General features: G+C 56.9%; 7 protein-coding genes and 1 non-coding gene across 8 annotated transcripts; 4 read left to right on the forward strand and 4 right to left on the reverse strand.

The window, feature by feature from the left end:
- Positions 1-849: 849 nt before the first annotated feature.
- Positions 850-3540, reverse strand: CHGG_08402 (uncharacterized protein; the record flags this gene model as incomplete). The annotated part of the gene is made up of 6 exons (XM_001226328.1): positions 850-975; positions 1029-1343; positions 1408-2001; positions 2090-2744; positions 2812-2993; positions 3046-3540. The coding sequence occupies 6 exons, from the start codon at positions 3538-3540 to the stop codon at positions 850-852; spliced, it is 2367 nt and encodes a 788-aa protein (XP_001226329.1).
- Positions 3541-4347: 807 nt separating this feature from the next.
- CHGG_08403 (uncharacterized protein) lies at positions 4348-5863 on the forward strand (the record flags this gene model as incomplete). Its single annotated transcript, XM_001226329.1, has 4 exons — positions 4348-4364; positions 4798-4937; positions 5105-5236; positions 5787-5863. The coding sequence occupies 4 exons, from the start codon at positions 4348-4350 to the stop codon at positions 5861-5863; spliced, it is 366 nt and encodes a 121-aa protein (XP_001226330.1).
- Positions 5864-7052: 1189 nt separating this feature from the next.
- On the reverse strand, positions 7053-8440 carry CHGG_08404 (uncharacterized protein; the record flags this gene model as incomplete). The annotated part of the gene is made up of 2 exons (XM_001226330.1): positions 7053-8103; positions 8418-8440. 2 exons carry the CDS (start codon positions 8438-8440, stop codon positions 7053-7055), a joined length of 1074 nt encoding a protein of 357 aa, XP_001226331.1.
- Positions 8441-9255: 815 nt separating this feature from the next.
- On the reverse strand, positions 9256-10021 carry CHGG_08405 (uncharacterized protein; the record flags this gene model as incomplete). Its single annotated transcript, XM_001226331.1, has 3 exons — positions 9256-9567; positions 9635-9857; positions 9987-10021. 3 exons carry the CDS (start codon positions 10019-10021, stop codon positions 9256-9258), a joined length of 570 nt encoding a protein of 189 aa, XP_001226332.1.
- Positions 10022-10468: 447 nt separating this feature from the next.
- CHGG_08406 (uncharacterized protein) lies at positions 10469-11630 on the forward strand (the record flags this gene model as incomplete). The annotated part of the gene is made up of 3 exons (XM_001226332.1): positions 10469-10588; positions 10652-10778; positions 10831-11630. 3 exons carry the CDS (start codon positions 10469-10471, stop codon positions 11628-11630), a joined length of 1047 nt encoding a protein of 348 aa, XP_001226333.1.
- Positions 11631-13760: 2130 nt separating this feature from the next.
- CHGG_08407 (uncharacterized protein) lies at positions 13761-15694 on the forward strand (the record flags this gene model as incomplete). The annotated part of the gene is made up of 4 exons (XM_001226333.1): positions 13761-13984; positions 14254-14601; positions 15007-15340; positions 15404-15694. 4 exons carry the CDS (start codon positions 13761-13763, stop codon positions 15692-15694), a joined length of 1197 nt encoding a protein of 398 aa, XP_001226334.1.
- A 2766-nt stretch (positions 15695-18460) lies between these two features.
- Positions 18461-19247, forward strand: CHGG_08408 (uncharacterized protein; the record flags this gene model as incomplete). Its single annotated transcript, XM_001226334.1, has 3 exons — positions 18461-18554; positions 18620-18795; positions 18849-19247. The coding sequence occupies 3 exons, from the start codon at positions 18461-18463 to the stop codon at positions 19245-19247; spliced, it is 669 nt and encodes a 222-aa protein (XP_001226335.1).
- An 896-nt stretch (positions 19248-20143) lies between these two features.
- On the reverse strand, positions 20144-20225 carry CHGG_11413. The gene has a single exon. It is a non-coding gene; the product is annotated as a tRNA-Thr (tRNA).
- Positions 20226-21513: the final 1288 nt, after the last annotated feature.

A 21513-nucleotide genomic window follows, 5' to 3' on the forward strand; every position in this document is an offset into this window, starting at 1 on the left:
GGGGCTCGGCGATGCAGCACGCTGACTGATAGATTGGTACGCATAGTGATTGGTTGCCAGGTGCTTGGGTATCGAAACTGGAAAAGGGAGGGAGGCAGGGGTAGAAGGGAGATGCTTCCTGCAAGAGTAAATCAGAACTAGCTGCCCAAGTTCTACTTGACGCTAGGTTAGAAGCTTGGAAGTTGTAGAACACGTCTAGACTGGGATATAACAAAAACTTCGATATATGACATCGTATCTTCGTCCAGATAGGCGTAGGAATCCTCTCAAGATTCGAGGCAACTCGCTATTAACACGCTCCATTGCCACTGTCGCTCATGCACCCCACGCGCGCGGTATCACAACCCATCCCAGAGCCAACTTTCACCTTTGACCTTCGTCGACCCGGCATTAAACAAAATACAGGACTCTACTCGACACAAAGCCAACAACCTAGACACCAACACCAAAATAAATCCAACACAAGGAAATCCACAATGGCGAGGGCGCCGCCTATGCCAACAAGAGGGTGAGCGGGAACCATGCAGTAGCCACCACGTCCAACTGTCTCATACCAAAACCAGAAAAGGAACGTGTACAATGCTCCCTAAACCTAGAGCGGCCAGCGCCGAACGGGGCCGCGCGGCAAGATGGTAGATAATATGAAAATAAAGAAGGAAAAAAAAGTCGGGAAAAGAATGTATGGTGCAGATACAGCGGCCTGGCTGGGAAGGGACATCCGATTTGTTAACATGTCTTGTCGAATGGGCGATGCGACTACCGGCTCCGTTCATGGGGCCTCTCGTCCCCAGGATCCGACAGTGTAGATGACCTGTCTTCAGCCAGAAAGCTCGGGAGTCCGTCAGAGTCCTACTCCGTTGCCCCAATCGTGGTGTCCGGCTCCATTGAAAAGCCCAAATCGAACGCGCCCTCTCCCGCGCCGGTGCCGTCTTGTAGGAACGAGTCGAAGTCGAAGTCTGTCAGCACATTGTCGCTCTGCATCGGGTTGGCAAAGTCCAGGTCGAAGTCCTGACCACATGTTAGCAAACCGCGAACCGCATAAACAGGGGCACGCCGGTCCTCACCATTCCGCCAGTTTCGAGGAAGTTGGTAGCCTGGTTGGGATCCGCGTGGGAGGGCGGAGGTAGAGGAGCCGCCTGTTGCTGGGGTGCTGGTGCTGGAGGCTGTCCGTTGGCGACGACCTGGCCAGCGTTCACGTTTTGGTTCTTCGCAAAGCTTGCTGGGTTGACGGGCGTGATCGGAGTTGCGGGCGTTGGACCTTCTTGAGGACCTTCTGGTTGTTCGGGGGCGGCGGCGGCGGCAGTGTTGTTCAGGTTTGGGTTGTTCTTTTTCTGGGCAGCAGCCTACGGAGAACGCAGTTAGCCATCAAGTAACGGTAATCATCAGTATGAGGAACAGGGGACGTACCTTGGCCTTGGTGGCCTTGGTTTCCTTCTTCTTGGCTCCGGCCTTGGTCGCTAGTTGCGGAGTCGGAGGCGCGGCATTGCTGACCTGGGGCGACGCCGTAGTGTTGCGGGCATTAGCGGCAACCGCGGCCGCCGCTCCGGATGGCGGAGGGGGCATGGACCGTTGGTTCGGGCCCGGACCACCTTGAACCTGGGGCTGCGGAGGCTGCCCCGGCATCTGGCCATTGGGACCTCCCTGCGGCCACGGCATCGGAGCTCCCTGGGCGCCCGGTTGTTGCGCCTGCCGCTGGGCTGCCAGCATCTGCTGCTGGCCTACCTGGCCATTGAAGGGGGGGTGCGAGCTCGGAGGTCGCATTGCGCCGCCGTTGATCTGGGCCGCCATGTTCATGTTCATGCCGCCGAAGTGTTGTGCGGCGTTAGGATCCATGTTGCCACCCATGAAGTTCATGGCGTTGGGTGAGCTGCGCGACTGGGCTCCACCGTCGGGGAGCGGCGATCCCATGTTGGCAGCGTTGGCCATCTGCTGGTTTGCGCGCTTCATTTGTTCGGCAGGGTTCGGGGAGGCACCGCTGCGCCCACCGGGGGGCGAGCCGCCCTGGAAGACTTGGCCGTTCGGTCCCGGGAGCCCCACCAGGAACACCGGGGCCGCCGGGCCCGTCGACTCGCGGCACACCGGTGGTGACTATATCCTGCTCTTGACGAGCCATCATCAGCCTCTTCTTGTTCTGCTGCTCCAGCAGCATCAACTGCATCTGATAATCCTGCAAGGCGTGGTTGCTACTGCCCGCGGCGGCCTGTCCGTTGGGTGCGCCGGGCCTCATATTGCCGGGCATCTCACCACCTGGGTAAAGCTGCATGAGAGAGTTACCGTCGGGGCCTTGCGGCACCATGGGGGAGCCCTGACCCTGCGGACCGACGGCATTGGGCATGGGTTTGTTGGGTATCTGGCTGCCATGGTGCTGCGACATGTTAGCCGAGTACGTGGCAATCTTGGCTTGTACGTGAGGAGGTGCAGAGGCAAAGGCCTGGAGCTGGTCAGGATTCAGCCAAGTTGGGTTGATGCCGTTCTGAAAGAGTAGTGCTCGTGCTAAGTCGGGGCCGCTTCCTACCTGTTGCTGGCCAGGCATGCCTTGGCCGGGTCTTCCGTTAGGCATCATACCCCCCTGGTTGGGGTTGAAGGGGGCACCTCCTTCGAGGCGCGGTCTTTTAGTGGGCGATGGCGCGTTGTCGGCCGATCCCGGAGATCCCTGTCTGGCACGATTCCCGTCCATGTCCGAAGGGTCTCGCTGCATCTGACCGGCGGTCTTTTGCTGGTGAAGCATCTGCATGGCTTGGGGACTAGAAGCGCATGGTTTGTCAGTGGGCTGTCCGGGGAGGTGCTCAGGCGTTGAGTTGACCAACTCACTTCTGGTTATTCGCCATGGCAGCTCTCTGCAACTGATTTCCGGGCTTCATTCCCATGTTCATGGCGCCGTTCGGCATTCCCCGCATCATTTGATGGTACTGCTGCTGTTGCTGCGGCATCAGATCAGGGCGCATTTGGCGAAGCATATTTTGTTGCTGGTGCTGTCGCATGTGAGATTGTTGCTACGGTCAGACGTGAGTTGCGCCCGATGACAAAATACCAGGTGGCACGTACCTGTGTGTGGTGGACATATTGGTTAACCTGTCCGCTAGATCCTTTGCCCTTCTGTGAGTTGAACATGTCCCAGAACAGACAGAACCATTCGTGTAGAAAACAACTGTCAGTCGCAGGGGTCGGCACATTCGGTGCCGGCAAGTCGTCCGGGCGCTTCTGGTCTACGGCGTCCTTGACGTCGGTGTCCATAGCATCGCCAAGTCCGTTCCCCAGCATGTTTCCATTCTCGTCACGATGCTTCCCCGGGCTGTCCTTCATAACCTTAATCTGGGGATCGGCTTCGTAGACGGCACGAGCGGCGCCGAACATGTTATAGCGGATAAAGTATTCGTAGATATATGTGTTGAGAAGGGTCCGGCTCGAGTCGTTGAGCTGCATCTGACTCGGAGGCCCAGGTTGGGGTCCGATGGCGCCGTTGTTAATCATGTTGATTGGCGTCCCCATTGGGTTGCCGACAGGCCCGCCCATCACGTTCATGTTGGGTATGCCCGCCATGTTATTCATGGTTCGCGGTGGGGGGTTGCAGACAGCTGTCCGCGCGGGGTGGGATTTTCGGTACGGGACGGGACGGTGTGATCTGATGGTGGATGCGATGAGAGCTGGTGGCGACGGGTCTTTCAATTATCGCAGAATTGAAGACGGGTCGTTGATTCGCCACCAAAGTGGCACCCTGATACGTTAAGGCACGGCGAAGCGGTAAGCGTGGGTATCGAAAGTGTTGGGTCCGATAATCAGCTGGGGGCGGCGCGACCACGACCAAGGTATGGATGGAGTGTGGGTTGTGTGCAAACGAGAGGCGCGCGACGAAACCCGTAATGAGTAGCGCCGACAATTTTTTGACAAGAGTGCGGCGATCGGGAAACGCTGCCGCGATAATGGAATGGGCTTTCGGAACAAAGATCCGAAACGAAGAAAAGAGTCGGTTTTTTTTGCACGAGACAGGTTCGAGATGCGCGACCGGGCTGGGCTCCTTGGGGGGCTGGGTACTGCTTAAAGACCAGTCCGTCGGGGGTGGGATGACCACCACCAGAACAGAACCAAAAAGCGCGAGTCGGTTGATCCGCAACAGCAAATGGGAGCGCAACCACACGGGGCTCAGCGCAATGGCGGCTGCGGTCGGGCTGGAGACAGGTAGTAGTAACGCTCGGGGCTGTCGCAACCTAAGTCCGCCCGCTGCCCTCTGGCGTTCCAGCTCGTCGTCTGACTATGGGCGCAATTGTCGTGCTCACCCGCGACGCTCGCTGCTTGACCACTCGGGGCGAAATCGGTGAGGGTCGACGGGGCGGCGTCGGGTTCATCAAAATGGCATGGCTCGAAGGGTATGGGAGATGCAAGAAGTTGCAGGGACCAGTGCGGAAGCAGGAGAGGAGAAGGGGGGAGGTCGGGGTTGGGATTTTTGGAAATTTCGGCGACGCCTGGAGCGTAATGGGGGGCGAGAACCCAAGAGCGACACGGCGATTGGGGATGGCTGCCAATCTCTCCCGGAGCGGAGCGGCTTTTCTGCGCAGTTTCTGGAACGGTACGGTTGACAACCCGCGTAAATTTGAGACTGCGCCTGCTTATGCCTGGGGTTTCGGGGATTTTGAGGCAACTGTGCAGCAAATTTAGGCCGCAATTCAGCTTTGGGGGGTCTTGGCGCCCCGGTACAGCCAATACCGGACAGAGAGAAATGGTCTGACGGGACACCCACCATGGCGAATCCTCTGCTCTAATAGGTACTTAACGAGCCAGGCTTCTCTCCAAAACTTCCAGGTTCTACATTGTGATTTCGGGGGCAGTGACTCAGAGATGGGCCGGCCACATGGCTACCGAGTTACAACGCACCGCCACGACTGTCAACGTTAGGCTCGTTGTTGCAGTGACGGCCAACAGAAGTCCCATCGAGGTTCCAGGTTGGCTCGAGGCTGACTTGGAGTTGATTTCCCACCAGATGACGACCAGGAATATTGGCCAGATCAATCAAATTCAACAAGGAGGTTACATCACAACGCCAACATAGCCGCGAGTCATTCTGCCTGTTCTCAATGGGGTTCCAAACATGACATCTCTTACTGTGTAGTGAAACCGACGCGCCAGTGGAGCCTCCAAACATGCATCCTTGTGCCACGTTTGGCAAGGATCCAGTGTGGTTGTGGGCAAGAACCTCAGATGCTTCTCAGCTTGCTTTCCAAGCGCGTTGGGCAAATCTTACGTGCGTGAATGCTAGGTAAGGATACTAAGGGCAAGAAACCAAGGTAGTTGGTTGGCGGGTTGACGTTTTTTTGGAAGAATTTCGTCCTGAGCTGCTCTTTGCAAGCGGCGCCGAACTTGTGGAATTCCTGTCCCACGCCCAAGGTTGTATCCGAGACACCGCAAGCACGATCAGCGGCCCGGTTATCAAGGTTGGCCGATTTCTTCGACTGGCCTCTTTGTGGGCTTGAAGCCTTCCTTCGATGTCATATCCTCTGCATTCACTCGATCGATCTACCCCTGGCACATGCACGCCATCGCTAGGGTTGGGCCGGCTGCGGGGACGCCTGAGGTGAGCTAAGGTGAGATGGCTCGGTAGCAGACAACAAACCCTCGCTGCAGCACATTGACTTTGGGGATGATGGGTGGGTACGACTCGTTGGGGAACACGGGAGCACGGGAGCTGGGAGATCGCAGCGCAGCCCTGGGGATCCAAGCATCCCAGCAATTTGCACCCACACGGTAACTGAACGGTCAATGAATGCAACGCCATATTGCGTACCTTGCATTAGTTAGCCGCGAGTCGTGGGGAGCAGCCGGACCGTCCACCGCCACCGACAGCACGACCCCGTTCTTCTCCAAGGATTGAACGCAATCCGCGTCTAATTTCAAGTCGAATGTGTTTTCGAGCACTCAGTGTTTCCTCGAGAGAAAAACGACGCGTGCAGCGCGCGTCACATTGCGGGGAGATTGGCCCCTCTCGTGATCGGCAGCGCGATCAAACAGCCGGGCTCGAGCCGGGGTGAGTCCGGGGAAAGGCGCCCATGGACCCACTGTTACCCGGGCACACCGAGGTGTTGCTCCTGCCCCAGTAACGAAATGCACCAAATCAGGACTCAAGTCAGCACTTAAAACAATCACGCAAATGCAATCTGGGTCCGGGCCAAATATAGCAAGATAATGCAGTCCTTGACAAAGGATGAGCCAGGTCATCTCAAATCTGCCTCCAGGAACATTTAACAAATTCCGTTTTAGTTAAGATACTCTTCGATTTGATTACCAAATATTATACGACTCGATGAAATACGAAAATTCATACCTGCACTGCTTGAGCTCCCAATTATCGTCTCGTCTTTGTTGACCAAGGTATTGTTTCAAAAATGACGGGATGGCGCTCATGGTGGCTGTGATCTTATAACCAGCCAGAGTTAGTTCTAGGCAAGCCCAACATGTATGGGTATCAGTGCCCACCCCCCAACCTGATCAACGCTGAAGTAGGTGGTTGTTGGATATTTGTGCTACGAAGACTGTTTGACAGAATGGTGGTGCCCATGAATAGATACATAGACCCCTGCCCGTCTTTGTCGTTCCCACCTCCTCTTAAGACCTGGCCGTCCCAAGCCGTTGCAGGACTCGTCCGAATTACGAAAGAAGACTCGAAAGGAATGATAAGAAAGAATCCAGATCACAAGATAGGTATCTAAGGTGAAAAAAAGACAAGGGTGGCTTTATTAACTTTTTGCAACTGCTCTAGCCTCTAGCGGGTATAAATGATCCAAAGCAGACCCAACTCCAACGGCGCCGTGAGATATGCTGAATTCTGGCCACGCTGTGCTGTAACGCCCCGAACCAGTCCGATACCCATGCAGTTTGTCTCCCACGGAACCAACTAGGATTTCAAAACGCCATCATCGTACAGCCCATCCCGCTGTTGTACCGATATCCCCCTGTAATCCAACCCAAACGTGCCAAACAACCCCCTCCTGGGAGCAGCCACCCAATGGTCTCCCATAACCACCAGGTAGGTTAGGTACCTAGGTAAGTAAGTACCTAAGTACTCAAACAGTACTCTCATACTTGATCCCCACCTCCTCCAACGCATCTAACAACGCATCGACTTGAAACGGCCCCGTCGACGGAATCTTGTCCCCGCGGCGCCCGAACATGCCTGGGTTCGCCCCCCTACCACCATACGTACTGCCCATCCCGCTATCCTCATATGTGCGGTCGATGCCCTTGCAAACGCGCGTGATCGCCGTCTCGGCGTCCTTGGACTTGCTACTAAACCTAGAATCGTTGCTGCAGAAGTCGACGGCCAGTGTCCAGGGTTGCGCGCCGCCAACGTTGGCCGGGTTCCGGTATGCTTTCCGTCGCCCCTGGAGCACGTTGCCGTTCAGGTTTGGCGTAATGGGGCAACCCCCGCACCCCTTTTCGCAGTGCAGGCAGGTTACCTGGAGGAGGTACTCGGCCTTGATCTTGTGGGACGCTATGCGTTTGGGTGGCTGACTAGCAGCTTGTTGGCCGGGGCGGCGCCTGCCGGTTGGGTTGGCGACGGTGGAGGGAGGGGGCGGCTGGATCTGGGCGGAGAGGGGTTGCGTGTATTGTTGGGGTTGTTGGTACGGCTGAGGCCGCTGATATTGTTGCTCATGTTGATGTTGAGGCCAGCGCTGGTCCCGCGGGTCAATCTTCTGCGAGTAGCTGGGGTGCTGGGCGTAGGGGCGGTTGTCTACACTGGGTGCGTGTGTGGGGGCCGGGCCATATCCGTTCTGGTTAGATCTGTTCTTATGTTTGGAAAATATGTTGCCCATTTTGGTGTTCCTGCAAGTCGAATGAGAGGATTTTAGTGCTTGTCCCTCGGAAACTCCGGCTTGGGTCGAGTCGTGTGCTGATAGAGTGTGAGGACTGCGAAAAAGGACGAGCGTGCTTCTCAAGCCCGCCGCCATGGCTACTCTTATTGTAGGGTCCGGATGCATGTTGTTGGTGGGTATTGACATGGTGGTGGCCCAAGATTGACGGCGTGCGAGCATTTTGAGATCGTGATCATACGGGCCGTGGACGATCAAAATACGGGTGTGCGGGTGAAATGGTGAGGGTCGGGTGGTCGAAGGCCTAGATAAACGGTTTTGTCTGTCAATCAACATGTGTGAGACCGTCTTTGACACCAGGTCGAAAGGGTGGCCGATTGTTCGGCCCCCCGAGGGGCAACATCAAGATATAGTATGGTTTGCGCATCCCTCCGCAGCATCACGGGGCTGATGGGTGGCGTGGCGGTGTGCGCAAAGAATGACTTGCCAGTGGCGGCGCCAAAGAGTCAAAGGCAAAGCAAAGCGTTGCACGCGGTGGTGGACTTTGATCCGTCACTCCCATGGGCTAGGGAAACGAGGCGCAGTCGCCGCAGCGAGTGGCCCACGCGCGGCCGTTACAGAATTTCGGGCTGTGTTGGCATTTTTGCTCCAAAGCCGGGCGCCAGAGACAGCGAACTCCGTCTCGGCACGGGCTAATAAGTATAACACAGAGCGGCTGGGTTGTGTTGGCCTTCAACCGTGAGGGGCTTGCGTGCGTGACGCAGGAATCCGGAACGCAAAAAAAAAGAGGAGACTTGATCCAACAATCCCACAACGATCCCACAACGCTAACCGTCGGTGAATCGCTGGCAAAACGTGAGGACGACAGATCGATTCTTCTTTTAAAGCCGGCCACTCATCGAGGGGATAATGGCAAGCTTGAAAAAATCACCAGAATAAATCAGCCACGAGTGGCGATGATGACACGCAGGTGGCATGACCAACAACCACAACACGTTGTCAACTACGGCTGGCTTCGGTGATGCGGGTTCCTTGACTTCAAGGGCACTGCACTGCGAATCATACTGAACAGAGTGCATAATGATATCAGTTGTAGTTCCGCCTCGCGGGTCGGTTGAGCCTCTTGTGGATACACGTCGACTGTCTGACTATAACCCCCAAGTTTCATCACCGGCCCGGTCCCACCGGCCGGCTCTCCCTGGGCCCCGATCTGGCGGGACTATGCCAAGTGGTGATGGGATTAATGTCGATGCTTTTCAGTATGTGCATCGCGGTATGCTGCCCTAGGTCTTGACATTCAACGTGCCAAGGTGACCACCGCTCTGTCAAGACCTAACAGGTTCTCCTTGTGGCCAATATAGCCGGCCGGCTGCGCCATATCCCCTCAGGCTGGATGCGTGGGTTTCTTCTCCGTAAGACCAAATTTTTTAGACAGCCCCATTCTTCGGCATAACGCCTAGTCATCCTCTGGCGGCAGCTCGTCGTCGATGTATCGTATCAAGCTGATGCGCATCTCGGTTGTGTCGTTGCCTCTTAGCACATCGCTAACAAACTTGGCCTCCACCTGCATCTGGACCATCTCTAGTGCTCCCCGGAGCACGCCGCACAGGATGTTGGAATACCACAGTTCGTCCTGGGCACGGCCGTCATCGGGCAGCTCGACAAAGTCGGCGAAGGGGTTTTCGTCGAAAATAAGGGAAAACTGCTTGCCGTCGCTCGTCCAGTTTGTAATGGTGGGTGTAATATTGAGAAATATTTTGAAGCCAACCTGTAGCACACCGTGGTCAGACTTCGCGAGAGGTAACGAGTCAGGCTGGAGCGGGGCGCAAACTGACCTTGGCGATCATCTCTGCTGTTTCACGGAAGTTGGAGCAGCGCTTGAAGGTATTTGATTTGGCGAGGTAGTCTTCGATCAAACGTAATCCGATATTGTAGCCCATCTTGTCGAGTTGCTGGTTAACCTTGCCGTAGTCGCTGTCGAAGTCCTTGCAAAGCTGTGCGACCATTGCGCCGTATGTGAGGACGACGAGCTCGGCATTAACTTTGTCCATCCGCGTCCTCCAGAAGTTAGCAGGGCGGTCGGCGATCTGGGGGTTGAGTTCTCCTACTTCCACACCCTAGGGGAAGGCGGTATTGTTAGCGAGAGGCACTGGGCGGAACGGAGGGGAAGGGAATGCGAGAACGTACTCTTCCCCAAGCCTCGATGCCTTGCTCGACGCCATGGCGAATTAAATAAACGCGGCCGAGACTCTCGACAATATGGGGCGGTAGGGCTATGCTCGAAGAAAAAATGATGAACGGAACGCGACGGCAAAGGCGCTGAATGTCAAGAGGAAGATGCAGTCCGATTGATGGATGGAGTTGTCCAGGCGCTGTATGTCCTGGCGGCTCCCCAGACAAGGTAACTACAAGGGTGCTCAACATCAATCGCACATCTGGATGTGGGGTTGCAGCTCGGGCCCCCCATCCCATGCACAGGCTCGACAGGCTCACTGGGCCCAGTAGCACGGGCCATCTAAAATCCAAGCAGCTCCACGGTTTCCAAGCTGGCCAAGGACTCCAACACCAAGCTGGAAGGGTTAAACATCACCACTTTCAACCTTGCCTATATCGCTTACCCCATTCGTCGATTAACCCCGGAAACGACACCCGAATAAACAATCATCACAATGTCAGAAAAGAGACCGGCCGCCGACCAGGGACAGCTAGTGGTGAAGCGGCAGAATGTGGGCACGAGTCGCGCTCTCACCCGCCAGGGCGCGTCGGGGAGCGGCGCACTCATCCAGACGGTATGCCCAACAGATCTGGTGCACATGAGGTAGTCATGTTACCCCGCTGACCACTTGTCAAAGGCCCCGAGAACAAGCGCGTTGCAGGCACCATTGATGGAGTTGTCGGGACACTCAGGGGAGATCTTCACGGCCAAGTTCGACCCGACGGGGAACCTTATTGCATCCGGGTCGATGGACAGGACAATAAGTGCGTGGATACATCTTCCCTCGATGATACAATTGGTGGCTAACGGAGGCAGTGCTTTGGCGAACATACGGCGACTGCGAAAACTACGGCGTGCTCAGCGGCCACCGCGGCGCCATCCTCGACCTCCAATGGTCTCGCGACTCCGATATTCTCTTCTCGGCCTCCGCCGATACGCATCTCGCGAGCTGGGACCTCACGTCAGGAGAGAGGATACGGCGGTACGTTGGGCACGAGGAGATTGTCAACTCGATGGACATTAGCAGGCGCGGCGAGGAGCTGTTGATCAGCGGGAGCGACGACGGGACGATTGGCATCTGGGACCCGAGGACAAAGAATGCCGTTGATTACATCGAGACCGAGTTCCCCATCACGGCCGTGGCCATCTCTGAGGCCGGTAACGAGATTTATTCGGGCGGCATCGACAATGACATTAAGGTGTGGGATATCAGGAAGAAGGCGCTGGTTCACTCGATGCTGGGACACACGGACACAATCACTTCGTTGAGGGTATCGCCGGACGGCCAGCAGCTGCTCTCGTATGCGATGGATTCGACGGCGAGGACGTGGGATATTCGGCCATTCGCCCCAGCCGAGCGGCACATCCGCACGTTTGACGGTGCACCGCTGGGGCTAGAGAAGAACTTGATCAGCGGGAGCTGGGATTCGGACGGCAAGAAGATTGGCGTTGGCGCTGGTGACGGCACTGTTGTTATCTGGGGTAGCGATACCGGAAAGCTGCTGTACAAGCTGCCCGGGCACAAAGGCACGGTGAACTGCGCCGAATTTGCGCCGGGTGATGCCCCTCTAAGTTGGTACTCCCGATTCCTGCCCCCATGTGATTTTACTGACTGATCATTAGTTCTTTCCGCATCCTCCGACAAGACGATGCTGCTGGGCGAGCTTAAATGAGACATGTTGCGGGTCCTGGCAAGTTAACCGCACCGTCTGCGGTCCAGAGGAGAGTACGCCGGCTTGAGGGCCTCCCCAAACGCAAACCGCTAGCGCTGCGAGCAACGGCAGTGTCGCCGAATACTGGCGCAGGCCTGGTCCATGATGGATACGGTCCCATGCCATGGTTATGGCATTTTGGATGCGGAGGCTTTGTTCTGTGGTGCACTCAATCGAACCGGGACGATGAGCGCGAGTCACGGGATCAACTTCCTCCTGCAGCGCCACGAAGCAGAGTAAAAAAACAGGGGTGTGGTAGGAAAGTTACGGACATGATACCCAATCTCAACGAGATTCCAACAGAGTCTGACCTAGTCTGGATGATCGACCTCGCGAAAGAGATTCGCTTGCTGTCCGCAACTGCCCAAGACAACACATAATTCTAATGACTCAGAAAGTCCGGGAAATTTACTCTGGACGGATAAATATTCCAGTTTTGCCCTCGCATTGTCTCTCCGAAAAAGTCGTTTTCATGTCGTGGTCGAGAGTGACCCGTTATCTAATTCGCTGTCACCCAAGCTTCTGTGTGCAGCCTGAAGCACGGAGAAACAAGACGGGCTTGTAAAAGGTTCAGGGGGCACCTGAAACGTGGTCGGAGCCCCACCCTGACTTCATGCAATCGTTTCGTGTGAGCCAATGATTCGGGTGCAGCCGCCCTCTTCTGCCGGTCAGGGGTTCCTGCATCTCAAGATCTCAGCTGCACCCTGTCGACGAATCGTCGGGATGAGGGCGGTGGGAGGTTGAGAACGACTGGTTGGGCTGGACTGGACTGGATGCAGGGACGACGTCGGCTTGTTAAACGAGTGGATGAGGTGGACAGGAACGAGAGGAAAAAGAGCAATTATGGGGGGAAAGATATTCTCTTGCTTGTCGTCCTGGTTGTGTGTTGTGTGATCGAATTGTCCGGGACAGGAACGGACGTTGAGACGCGGCACCCTCTTCCGCGATGCAGGGGCGGAAGCGGCGTGGCATTCTTTGCCCTGGACCAAGACTGATTGACAGGACCACACATTGAAGCACTCCAAGAAGCCTAAGCGTGCTTCAACCCACCCACCAAAAGGAAAAGCGGCCAGTGGCTTGCACTAACGTGTGGCTTCAAGCCCCTGCATCCCGAGTCTCACCATCAACCCCCTCTCGTCGACTCAAATCGGTGGGCGGCCTGCCGTAGCCTCGGCTGCCCTGCCGACACTTCACTTCTTCTCCCTCACCTCTGATCTGTGCTCCCTTGCCAGGGCTAGTGTAGACTTGGAACATCCTCAGCCAGTCGACTCCCCGCGAAGGCGATTGGGCACGATCACCCGCATACGCCGAAACATAGCACGGCGCTGTGCCCGCCTATGGGTCACTTTCGTTCGCCTCGATTCCCAGCTCGATATCTTCTTCCTGGCTTTTAGTCACTCTTTTCTTGTTGACGGTTGTGGGAACCTGCATTAGCACCGGAACCACCGCGAGCAGCTGTTCGTTGCTCTGGTCATCCTTCTCCAAATCAACGACCTCCCTCGTCCCTCCGTTGGCATACAAGACGGGGCGGTTTGGTTCAGCCGTCCATCGCCCTTTGCTATTCTACTCTTGAACTTTGCCGTTCAGTTTTCTTCAATTCTGCAAAACAAGGCTCTGGGAGCCCGTAATTATTGGACGGTGTTTCTGCTTTTTCCACTGGTTTGATACCACGACGAAGCTGAAGGAGTTTATGATACCCAGCACGCGCATTCGCTTTTCTAGCAGCCGTATTTTCTTCGACACCTCCCTTCTCTTGATCGGCCGTTTCTTTAAGGCCTAAAAGAACCAACTCGGCCACCGTCGCTACTCGGCTCGCGCTTTGGATCAGACGGGCATAACAACCCAACGAGATCGAAGCTGGAATTCATCATCGACCAGAGTCACGGGACAGACTCGGCTGAACCGCAGGAAAAAGACGAGGTGCAGTCCCACGCGGTACTCAACAGCATCGAACGCAGCATGCCCGCACTCTTTCCGGCATAGCAACATCAGAAGCCACCTGACTTACCGAACAACAACAATACCACCTAAAAGATGAACCGCTTCAACTTCTTTCAACCGCCCCACGGCGACGGGGGCAACCAACAACAACGACGACCCCTACGACGACCGGGCCCCGCTCTCCCCGCGCGTCGTCCCATCATCCCAGGACACCACCACCCGCACAACCCCCAACATCAACATCGTCCTGCACCCCTCCGACGACCTCGAAGCCAACAACACCCAGACCACCTCCCCGGCCGCGGCCGCCGCGACACGTGAGATGGCCGAGCGCACACGCGCCACCCCCTCATCACGCTTCCTGCACCGTTTCCGCCCAGCCATCCCCTCCTTCTTCAGCACGGCGTCCTCCGCCCACCAGCCACAACAACAACAACAACAGACCCCCCCCAACAACGAGATACGGACGCCCTTTTTCGGCATTCGGCCCCACCAGGCAGCCAATTAACTCGGGGCCGACGGGCCTTGCGGCGGGCGCGACCCGACACCGTGCTTGGATTATAAACCACCCGCAAACTACAACCAGCACCACGACAACAAACCGCCCACCACCGGCGAACTACGACGACGACGGCAACTCCTCCTCAGGAAGAAAGAGGAGGAATACCCAAAGTCCCAAAAGTCCTGAATTCCGCCTCGGCGCGCGCGACCTGCACCTCCCCGGCACGCGAGCTGCACCTGCCCGAGCTGGAGCGCACGTGGACGCAGGGGTCCAACGGCCCGCCGACGCGGCCGGGGACGGGTGGAGCAGCAGCGGCAGCGGCAGTGGGGGGTGGGGATGGGGCGGAAGCGGGGGGTGTGGCGGCGCCGGAGCCGGCGGTGGTGCGTGCGCGGAGGCATGGGTCGTCGAGGTCGGCGAGGGAGGGGCGGTCGGGTGAGGGAGGGGAGCATCGGGAGAGGAGGAGGCGGAGGAGGCGGAGGCATGGGGAGGGGTCGTCGGAAGGGAGTGGCCGGTCGCGGAGTCATCGGTCGAGGGAGGGGGAGAGTCGGAGTGAGAGGCGGGAGCGCAGGGAGAGGAGGGAGAGGAGGCGCGGGGCGGAGGGGTCGTCGCGGTCGGAAGGGTCGTCCTCGAGGTCGTCGCCGTCGTCCTCGTCGTCGCGGAGCAGTAGGACGAGAAAGGGGCCGCCGCCGAAGCACTTCCTCTTTTGTTTTCCTTGGATCAAGTCGCGGCGGGTACGGTCGCAGATCCTGCGGTGTTTTGTGTCGGGCATGTTTCTCGCTCTGACTAAGTCCATCTGTAAGTGTGCCTCGGAGAATTTACCCTACCTGCCCCCTGAAGAACGGATGCTGACTGCGCAGACCTCGCGCTGTCGCTCACCAAGAACGTCAACAGCAACGAGTTCACCATCCTGATGATCATCGTCCTACTGTTCGTCACTATCTTCTTTTGCCACAGCCTTATCCGCCTCTGCATGCTGGTGGCCAAGGCGCGCAAACGGGCACAAATGGTAGAGCGCGGGCAAGCCGCGCCGGAGATGGTGGGCGCTGGGGGCTACACGGTCCCGCGCGAGCCCATCCCCGTGGTGCTGGCCAGGGACGAGGAGGTGGCAGGCATCCAGAGCGAAGCCACCAAGACTGGGCCACCGGCATACGGCGTCTGGAGAGAGAGCGTGGTATGTGCTTACTCCCAGGCTGACACCACTGAGGTACCCGAGCTGTACTGACCGTCACGACAGAGGGTTGATCCCAACCGCCTCTACTGGATGCGCAACCAACACCCGGCGGCAGCCGAAGAGGTGTCCGATCTTAGTTCGAATGGCTCCGGGACGGGGAGCACAGACCCCACGGTGAGTTCGATGAGCTCACAGAGCAGTGGGCGCGCGCCTGTTCCTCGCCCGCCGTCGTATTCCTCAGATGATGGCGTGAGCTACGTGGTCGAGGCCCGGCCGAGGTCTATGGCACCGCGGGCGAATGCTCCGCCGGTGCCGCATCCGTCTCAGAACGGCATGCTGGGATCGTGGTTTTGAGCATCGATACTGAACACGGAACCGGGGTTTCGGGATCAAACAGGCAAGGATGGCCAGGAAGGGGGCACATGCGCATTTTCAGCGCACAGCGGGATTTAGCGTGTGGGTTATCATCGCCAGAAGCGTACCCGGCGTACGTAATTGCGTAATTGTAATCGCAAGTGGTGGCCACCCATTGTTATTCTTGTTCATTGTCGCCATTGTGGTCATTGTTCGGGACCCTTCCGATGATCGAGGACGGGGAGTCGGCAATTGGCCGGGATCAATGGAAGGCCCGGCCGCCGAGTTCCGGAGCACGCCGAAGCAAACCCGGTGCTGTTGCAGGGTTACCCTGAATTCGGCCGACCCGTCGAAGCGCCCCTCAGGTCATCTTGGGTAAATAACAAATGCACGCTCCAGCTGCCAGCTGACAGGTCCAGTCGTCCAGTCGTCCAGTCGTCCAGTCGCCCAGCCGCAAGAGGAGTTCCAAAGCCATCGTGCATGTCCCGACGCGCGGGACCAACCCTTTGTGGATGCGAGATCACCCTTAACGTGCCCGTTTAGGTGTTCCGGACCGTGTTGCCTCGTGTTTCCTGCCTGGACGGGTTAAGTTGGCGTTGATGACTGCGGCGCGGTCGGTTGGGCATGATTGGGTAGAGTGAGGGGGGTCGTGGCCGCAGGGATTGTGATGCAGCGGGGTTCAAGCCCAGCATACATGAACCCACGGGACCTGCCACAGAACCACACACAGCCCAGAGACTTCATGCAGCCTCCGGACCGCAAACCCAGCGCCCTGGGCGAGGTACCTCTCCACTTGGGTGCAGACTGTGCCGCCGAAACAAACAATGCCGGGCGAACGGGCTGCTTGCTTCTCTTTTCGGTCTGTTTTGAACATGGCCAGAGAGCAGTACTTTTTTATCACTTCGTCCGAAGATAGCAAACGAGAGAAGTCGAAACGGCGCCCCGCCATGGATCCACAGCAAACAACGGCAGTCGTGTTCGGTGAGACCCGAAACCAAAATTCGACGACGTCTCGGACCGGGGCAGGGCGCTGGCGACAGCCGTTCTCCGAGACATCCCCACAGCCTGAGCCCGGCAGACAAATGTGCCCGTGTGCGCAGGCGCGGGCGCAAATGCGGGTGATGACCTTATTTCCTCATGCCGACTTCGCCCCGACCGAGAGCTAAGAAGGGAAGGATGTGGATGGAACGGGGCCCAGGAATCAAGGAGGCAAGGCAGGTGCCGTTTGCAGTGTGCGATCAATCCAGATTGGAACGAGTCAGGGGTGGGGCCAGTCGCAGCGCAGTTGTCCTCCGCTTCAGGAACTCCTTCGCGAATTGGAAGCTGTAACTGGATGTGGGGGTGGTTGTGGTGGACCAGAAGGCACGCCAAGGACCAAGAATTTTAGCCCTTAGCGTGCCCTGGAGCTGAGACTCGAACCCGTCCCCGGGAGCTGCAGCGGGGGAGACCTGCTCACCCGCCGTGTCCGCGCACCCGCGCACCACCCACTCTGGCAGCTGGCCAGGAAGCCAGATGTGCGGCTGCTTATGGTGAGCGCTAGGAAGCAAGGACCGTCATCAGCGCTCCACGTTGGCCCGAAAATTGAAAGCCGCCGTCGCCGCCCCTCGGCTGAGATACTTTAGAGGTACTTCGCTTTCGCCCGAGATGTGGCGCCAAGCAACATATCCAGGCGCATTCCCCGCCTAAGGCTCGCTGCCTGCTCCTCATTCCCCCGGTATGGCAAGTCACTCGCCAGTCACTCGTTTCCGGCTTTTCACTCTTGCCCGTGCGGAATGCCAGCACGGAAGCTGCGCTATCCCTCCCTTGCCCTGACTGCTGCTGTTGCCCGTCTTTCCTCATTGTCCCGCTTATTCCGTCTCCCTCTCTCCTTCTCCTCCCTCCTCACACCAGTGTCCTCTGAAACGAACAAGCAAAATCATCTTTTGGGTGTTGTTGGAGGTAGTCGGATACGAAGTCGGAAAGGAAGAAAGGTTGAAGCTGCGGTTGTCGGTCCAAGTCATCATCAGTTTTGTGGGAAAGGTTCCTTTTGGCTTTTATTTTTTCGCAGAGGTCAGTACCCATTCTCGATGCGCTCTTACTACCTTTAGCATCACGACTCCCTCCGTCTGAGAAAAAAAAAAAAAAGACACGTTTGCATACGCACACATCGATCCACTAGTGAGAGGCTTGGGTTTGCAGGGCCAACATACATGGCCACATATGGGATGACGGCGGAGGCATTCCGAAGTACAGAAAACAGGGTCAGATGCGCGCATTATGGGACGCCATGGCTTCGGACAACAACACACTGATCACAACGGTTTCTGTCTCCCTCCGGACCGCTCTCTATATTCTCCCGTTCCAACAACGTGATGGCGCGTGGTCGAAACGGGTTTGGGACTGGCCGTTTACGCGAGACGTCATTTCCTCTCCAGGGAGGCGGCCGGACGTCGGGTCGCACAATCCTGTCCCGACGCTGCGGAACCTGGAACCTGGAACCTGCCTCGCATGCGGCGCAATCACGGAAGCCTTCTGTATCACCAAACCGAGCAATCACCTAAGGCGAATATCCGAAGCCAACAGAACACCTGCCGCCAGAACCATGGCCACGATCAAGTCGTTCACCAGGGACCCTACGTCGCGGGTACTGGGTGGCGGCGCACACAATAACAACAAAGACAACAACCCGCGCTTGCAAACGTGTCAGCGGACAAACATGACGGAGGGAGATCGGGTGGCCAACCCGGGATAGCTTGCTAACGCGCCTGCAGGCCCCTATCAGTCAATATGTCGTCAGTTTCTCGTCGGGCGTGCTACAAGTGCGGTGAGCTTGGCCACCATGCCGAGGCCTGCGCCTCGCCGCATCGGCTCTGCTACAACTGTATGTCTTCCCTCTGCCGCGGCCGCTCCTTGGTCAGTAGGTGCATGCGCTAACGTCAAGCGCAGGCAAGCAGCCAAACCACGAGTCGAACGAGTGCCCGATGCCCCGCACCACCAAAGCGAAGCAGTGCTACCACTGCCAGGGTCTCGGACACGTCCAGGCCGAGTGCCCTACGCTCCGTCTGAGCGGCGCCGGCGCCGGCAACCGGTGCTACAACTGCGATTCTATTGGCCATCTGGCTGTGCGTTTTCCCCATACCGACACGATCATCTGATTGGGTACTGACGTTCGCAGCGCAACTGCCCTAACCCCCCTGTCCCCGGGGCTGGTCGAGGCGGCATGGTCCCCCGCGGCGGCTTTGCTCCCGTGCGGGGCGGATTCGTCGGCGGACCCCGTCCGGCAACATGCTACAAGTGCGGCGGCCCGAACCACTTTGCTCGCGACTGCCAGGCGCAGGCGATGAAGTGCTATGCCTGCGGCAAGCTCGGCCACATCTCTCGTGACTGCACCGCCCCCAACGGCGGCCCACTCAACACCGCCGGCAAGACTTGCTACCAGTGCGGCGAGGCCGGCCACATCTCGCGCGACTGCGCCAACAAGGCCGGCCCCATCGGCGAGATGCAGCCCGAGGTCGAGATGGCCGGCGCTCCGGTCATGCCCCAGCCTGTTGCCCCTCTCGCGCCGGTTTCCTAAGCCGGCCTTGGGCTGCCACACATCGGGGAGTTGGTCAAGTTCGGATTTATTTTCTTCGGCAATACACGGCTTCCGGTCCACATACCCTCTCCTTGGTCTATTCCCACTCTGGACACGGGATCAGGACGATACGACATCGGGTTTCTTCCAACGGCGTTCTCGGTTCCGGCTCGTCTCACGATTGGGTTCATGGTTTACTCTTGTCTGGACAACACGATGAAATGGAAAACAAACCCTCACATCTCCTCCTTGGCAAGCACTTTCTCTTCGATAACGATTGTTTTGGTCAGGATAAGTGCAATCCGAGCATGATTTCGGTTGCATCTTGAGGCATTTTTCTTCCCTCTCTTTTCTCATCTTTTTCCCTCCCGCTTTGTTTCATTTTTCCATCGCCTCCATACCTAGACGCTATTTGGAAACGAGCAACTTTCAGAGATACCCCCCTCGGCGCGGAAACACGATTCGGACATTGTTGTCGAGGCTCTTGGGCACTTTCAGCCAACACACCGGGCTCGGCAAGGTTGTGCCGTGGCGCGACAGCGTCAGGCGGGCAAAGGGCACAGGGGCAGGCCAGATCGGAAGGGGCAACTTGATTGGTTGGAAGGGTGTGGTGCGTGGGAAGTGGTTGCGAAGCTGTGGATGGTGCAGGTGGTCGGCCCGGCGATGTAGAAAGGAAATACATCACTCTTCGGATCGATTTGATGGTTCATTCTGGTGTTTGTGGGATGGTGTTTTGGTGTTAGGCGCCTTCTTGGTCTTGGGCCGCCGTGGTCCCCCTTACTAATATCAAGCACAGCCAGCACTCACGCCTCTCCCCCGGTGCCACATGATGAGGCAAAAATGAACAAAAAGAGCAGACAACTAAGTTGTCCAGGGAGTTGGTATCAGGTTTAGCCTGCCTGATACTGGAATCGAACCAGTGATCTTTGCATCTCTAGGCGGTACGAGTGCAACGCATTACCCCTGTGCTAATCAGGCTATGATCGGATTGTGGTGGAGAAGGTGTTAAGGAGCGGGGTCATCGTGGGGCGTGGGAGCTTGCTGTCTGCTTGGCGGTGAAGTTGTGAAGTGAGAAGGGTAGGTTGGTGTCTTGGGTGTATTGTCGGAGGTTGTTGGACTAGAGTAAGAAGTGGGTTCCCTGGCAATATGGCCAACAGATTCGTGGTTGTGGTTTTCCGTTTTTGTGTTGACTTGCATAATCTCGGCCTAAACTATGGGTCCCTCAGGCGCTCAGGGGTAACCAACAACGTATCTACCATGTTGTTTTCTAGCACCGGTGGCACTTGCTCTAAGTGCTATATTCGCATAGGTGTTATCTGACTGGGACTGGTATAGGTCTCACTTGACCTAGCTTCTCATCTGACGAGTCACGAGACGGATATTATCAGCCGCATGCGCGGCCTACTCCGAGTCTAACGGGAGAGACCAAGACTCAATTCAAACGCTCTTAAGCAAAAGATATTGTAATCCTTGTAATTCATCACTGGGAACTTTCAGCTTCAGTTTTGGGTCCCAAAACCCAAGAAATCCGTGTGTGGGAGGTCATCATCCAAGAGGGCTTTTCATACATCAGCTTCAACTACATTTGCGCTATCATCACAAAATAAACCAAGTATATGTATTACCAATCAGTTGGAACACCAGTGTCTAGGCAACTAGGAATCTCAACGCCCCTTAACGACAACGCGGTGCCAAAGAAACAAATCTTTTGATTCCCCAAGTTATCCGCAATGCAGATCACACCCCTTTTACCTCTTGGCCGGCGCCCACTGGCCAGAAAAAACAGTGCGGCCACAGCTTTCAAGCGAATGAAGTAACCCAGCGGCTGATAGGTCGATGCACTACTGAATCATTGCAAAAGATTCAGGTCAGCTGGAGCTCGGCATCGGACTCGTAGACCCACCAGGATGAGGCCCCTGAAAGTGAGGCTCGGCAATCTATGCCCGGGATGTTTCGAGTGCCACGTTCATGCGCGGATAGTGATATATCACGCCAACTATGTATTTAACTTTTAAGCCGTCTACCGGAAGAAATCGATCGGGGTACAAGACTACCGAGTCTTCCACACTCGGAACGGTCCGTGACCAGTGCAGCCCCGCATTCATCTGTTTGGTTACACTCAGGGATCGTCATCCAAACAAAATGACGATGCCCGTGTCACCGCCGATCATCCATCCCTGGATGCAAGGCCAATGACGCCCAAACCCCGAACCCATATAATGCGGAGGCATGTCTCGAGCCCCGGCCCTCGTTTCTCAAGGCCATT

The sequence above is a fragment of the Chaetomium globosum genome, genomic scaffold (genome assembly GCF_000143365.1).
Source record: "Chaetomium globosum CBS 148.51 scaffold_6 genomic scaffold, whole genome shotgun sequence".
NCBI lineage: Eukaryota > Fungi > Ascomycota > Sordariomycetes > Sordariales > Chaetomiaceae > Chaetomium > Chaetomium globosum.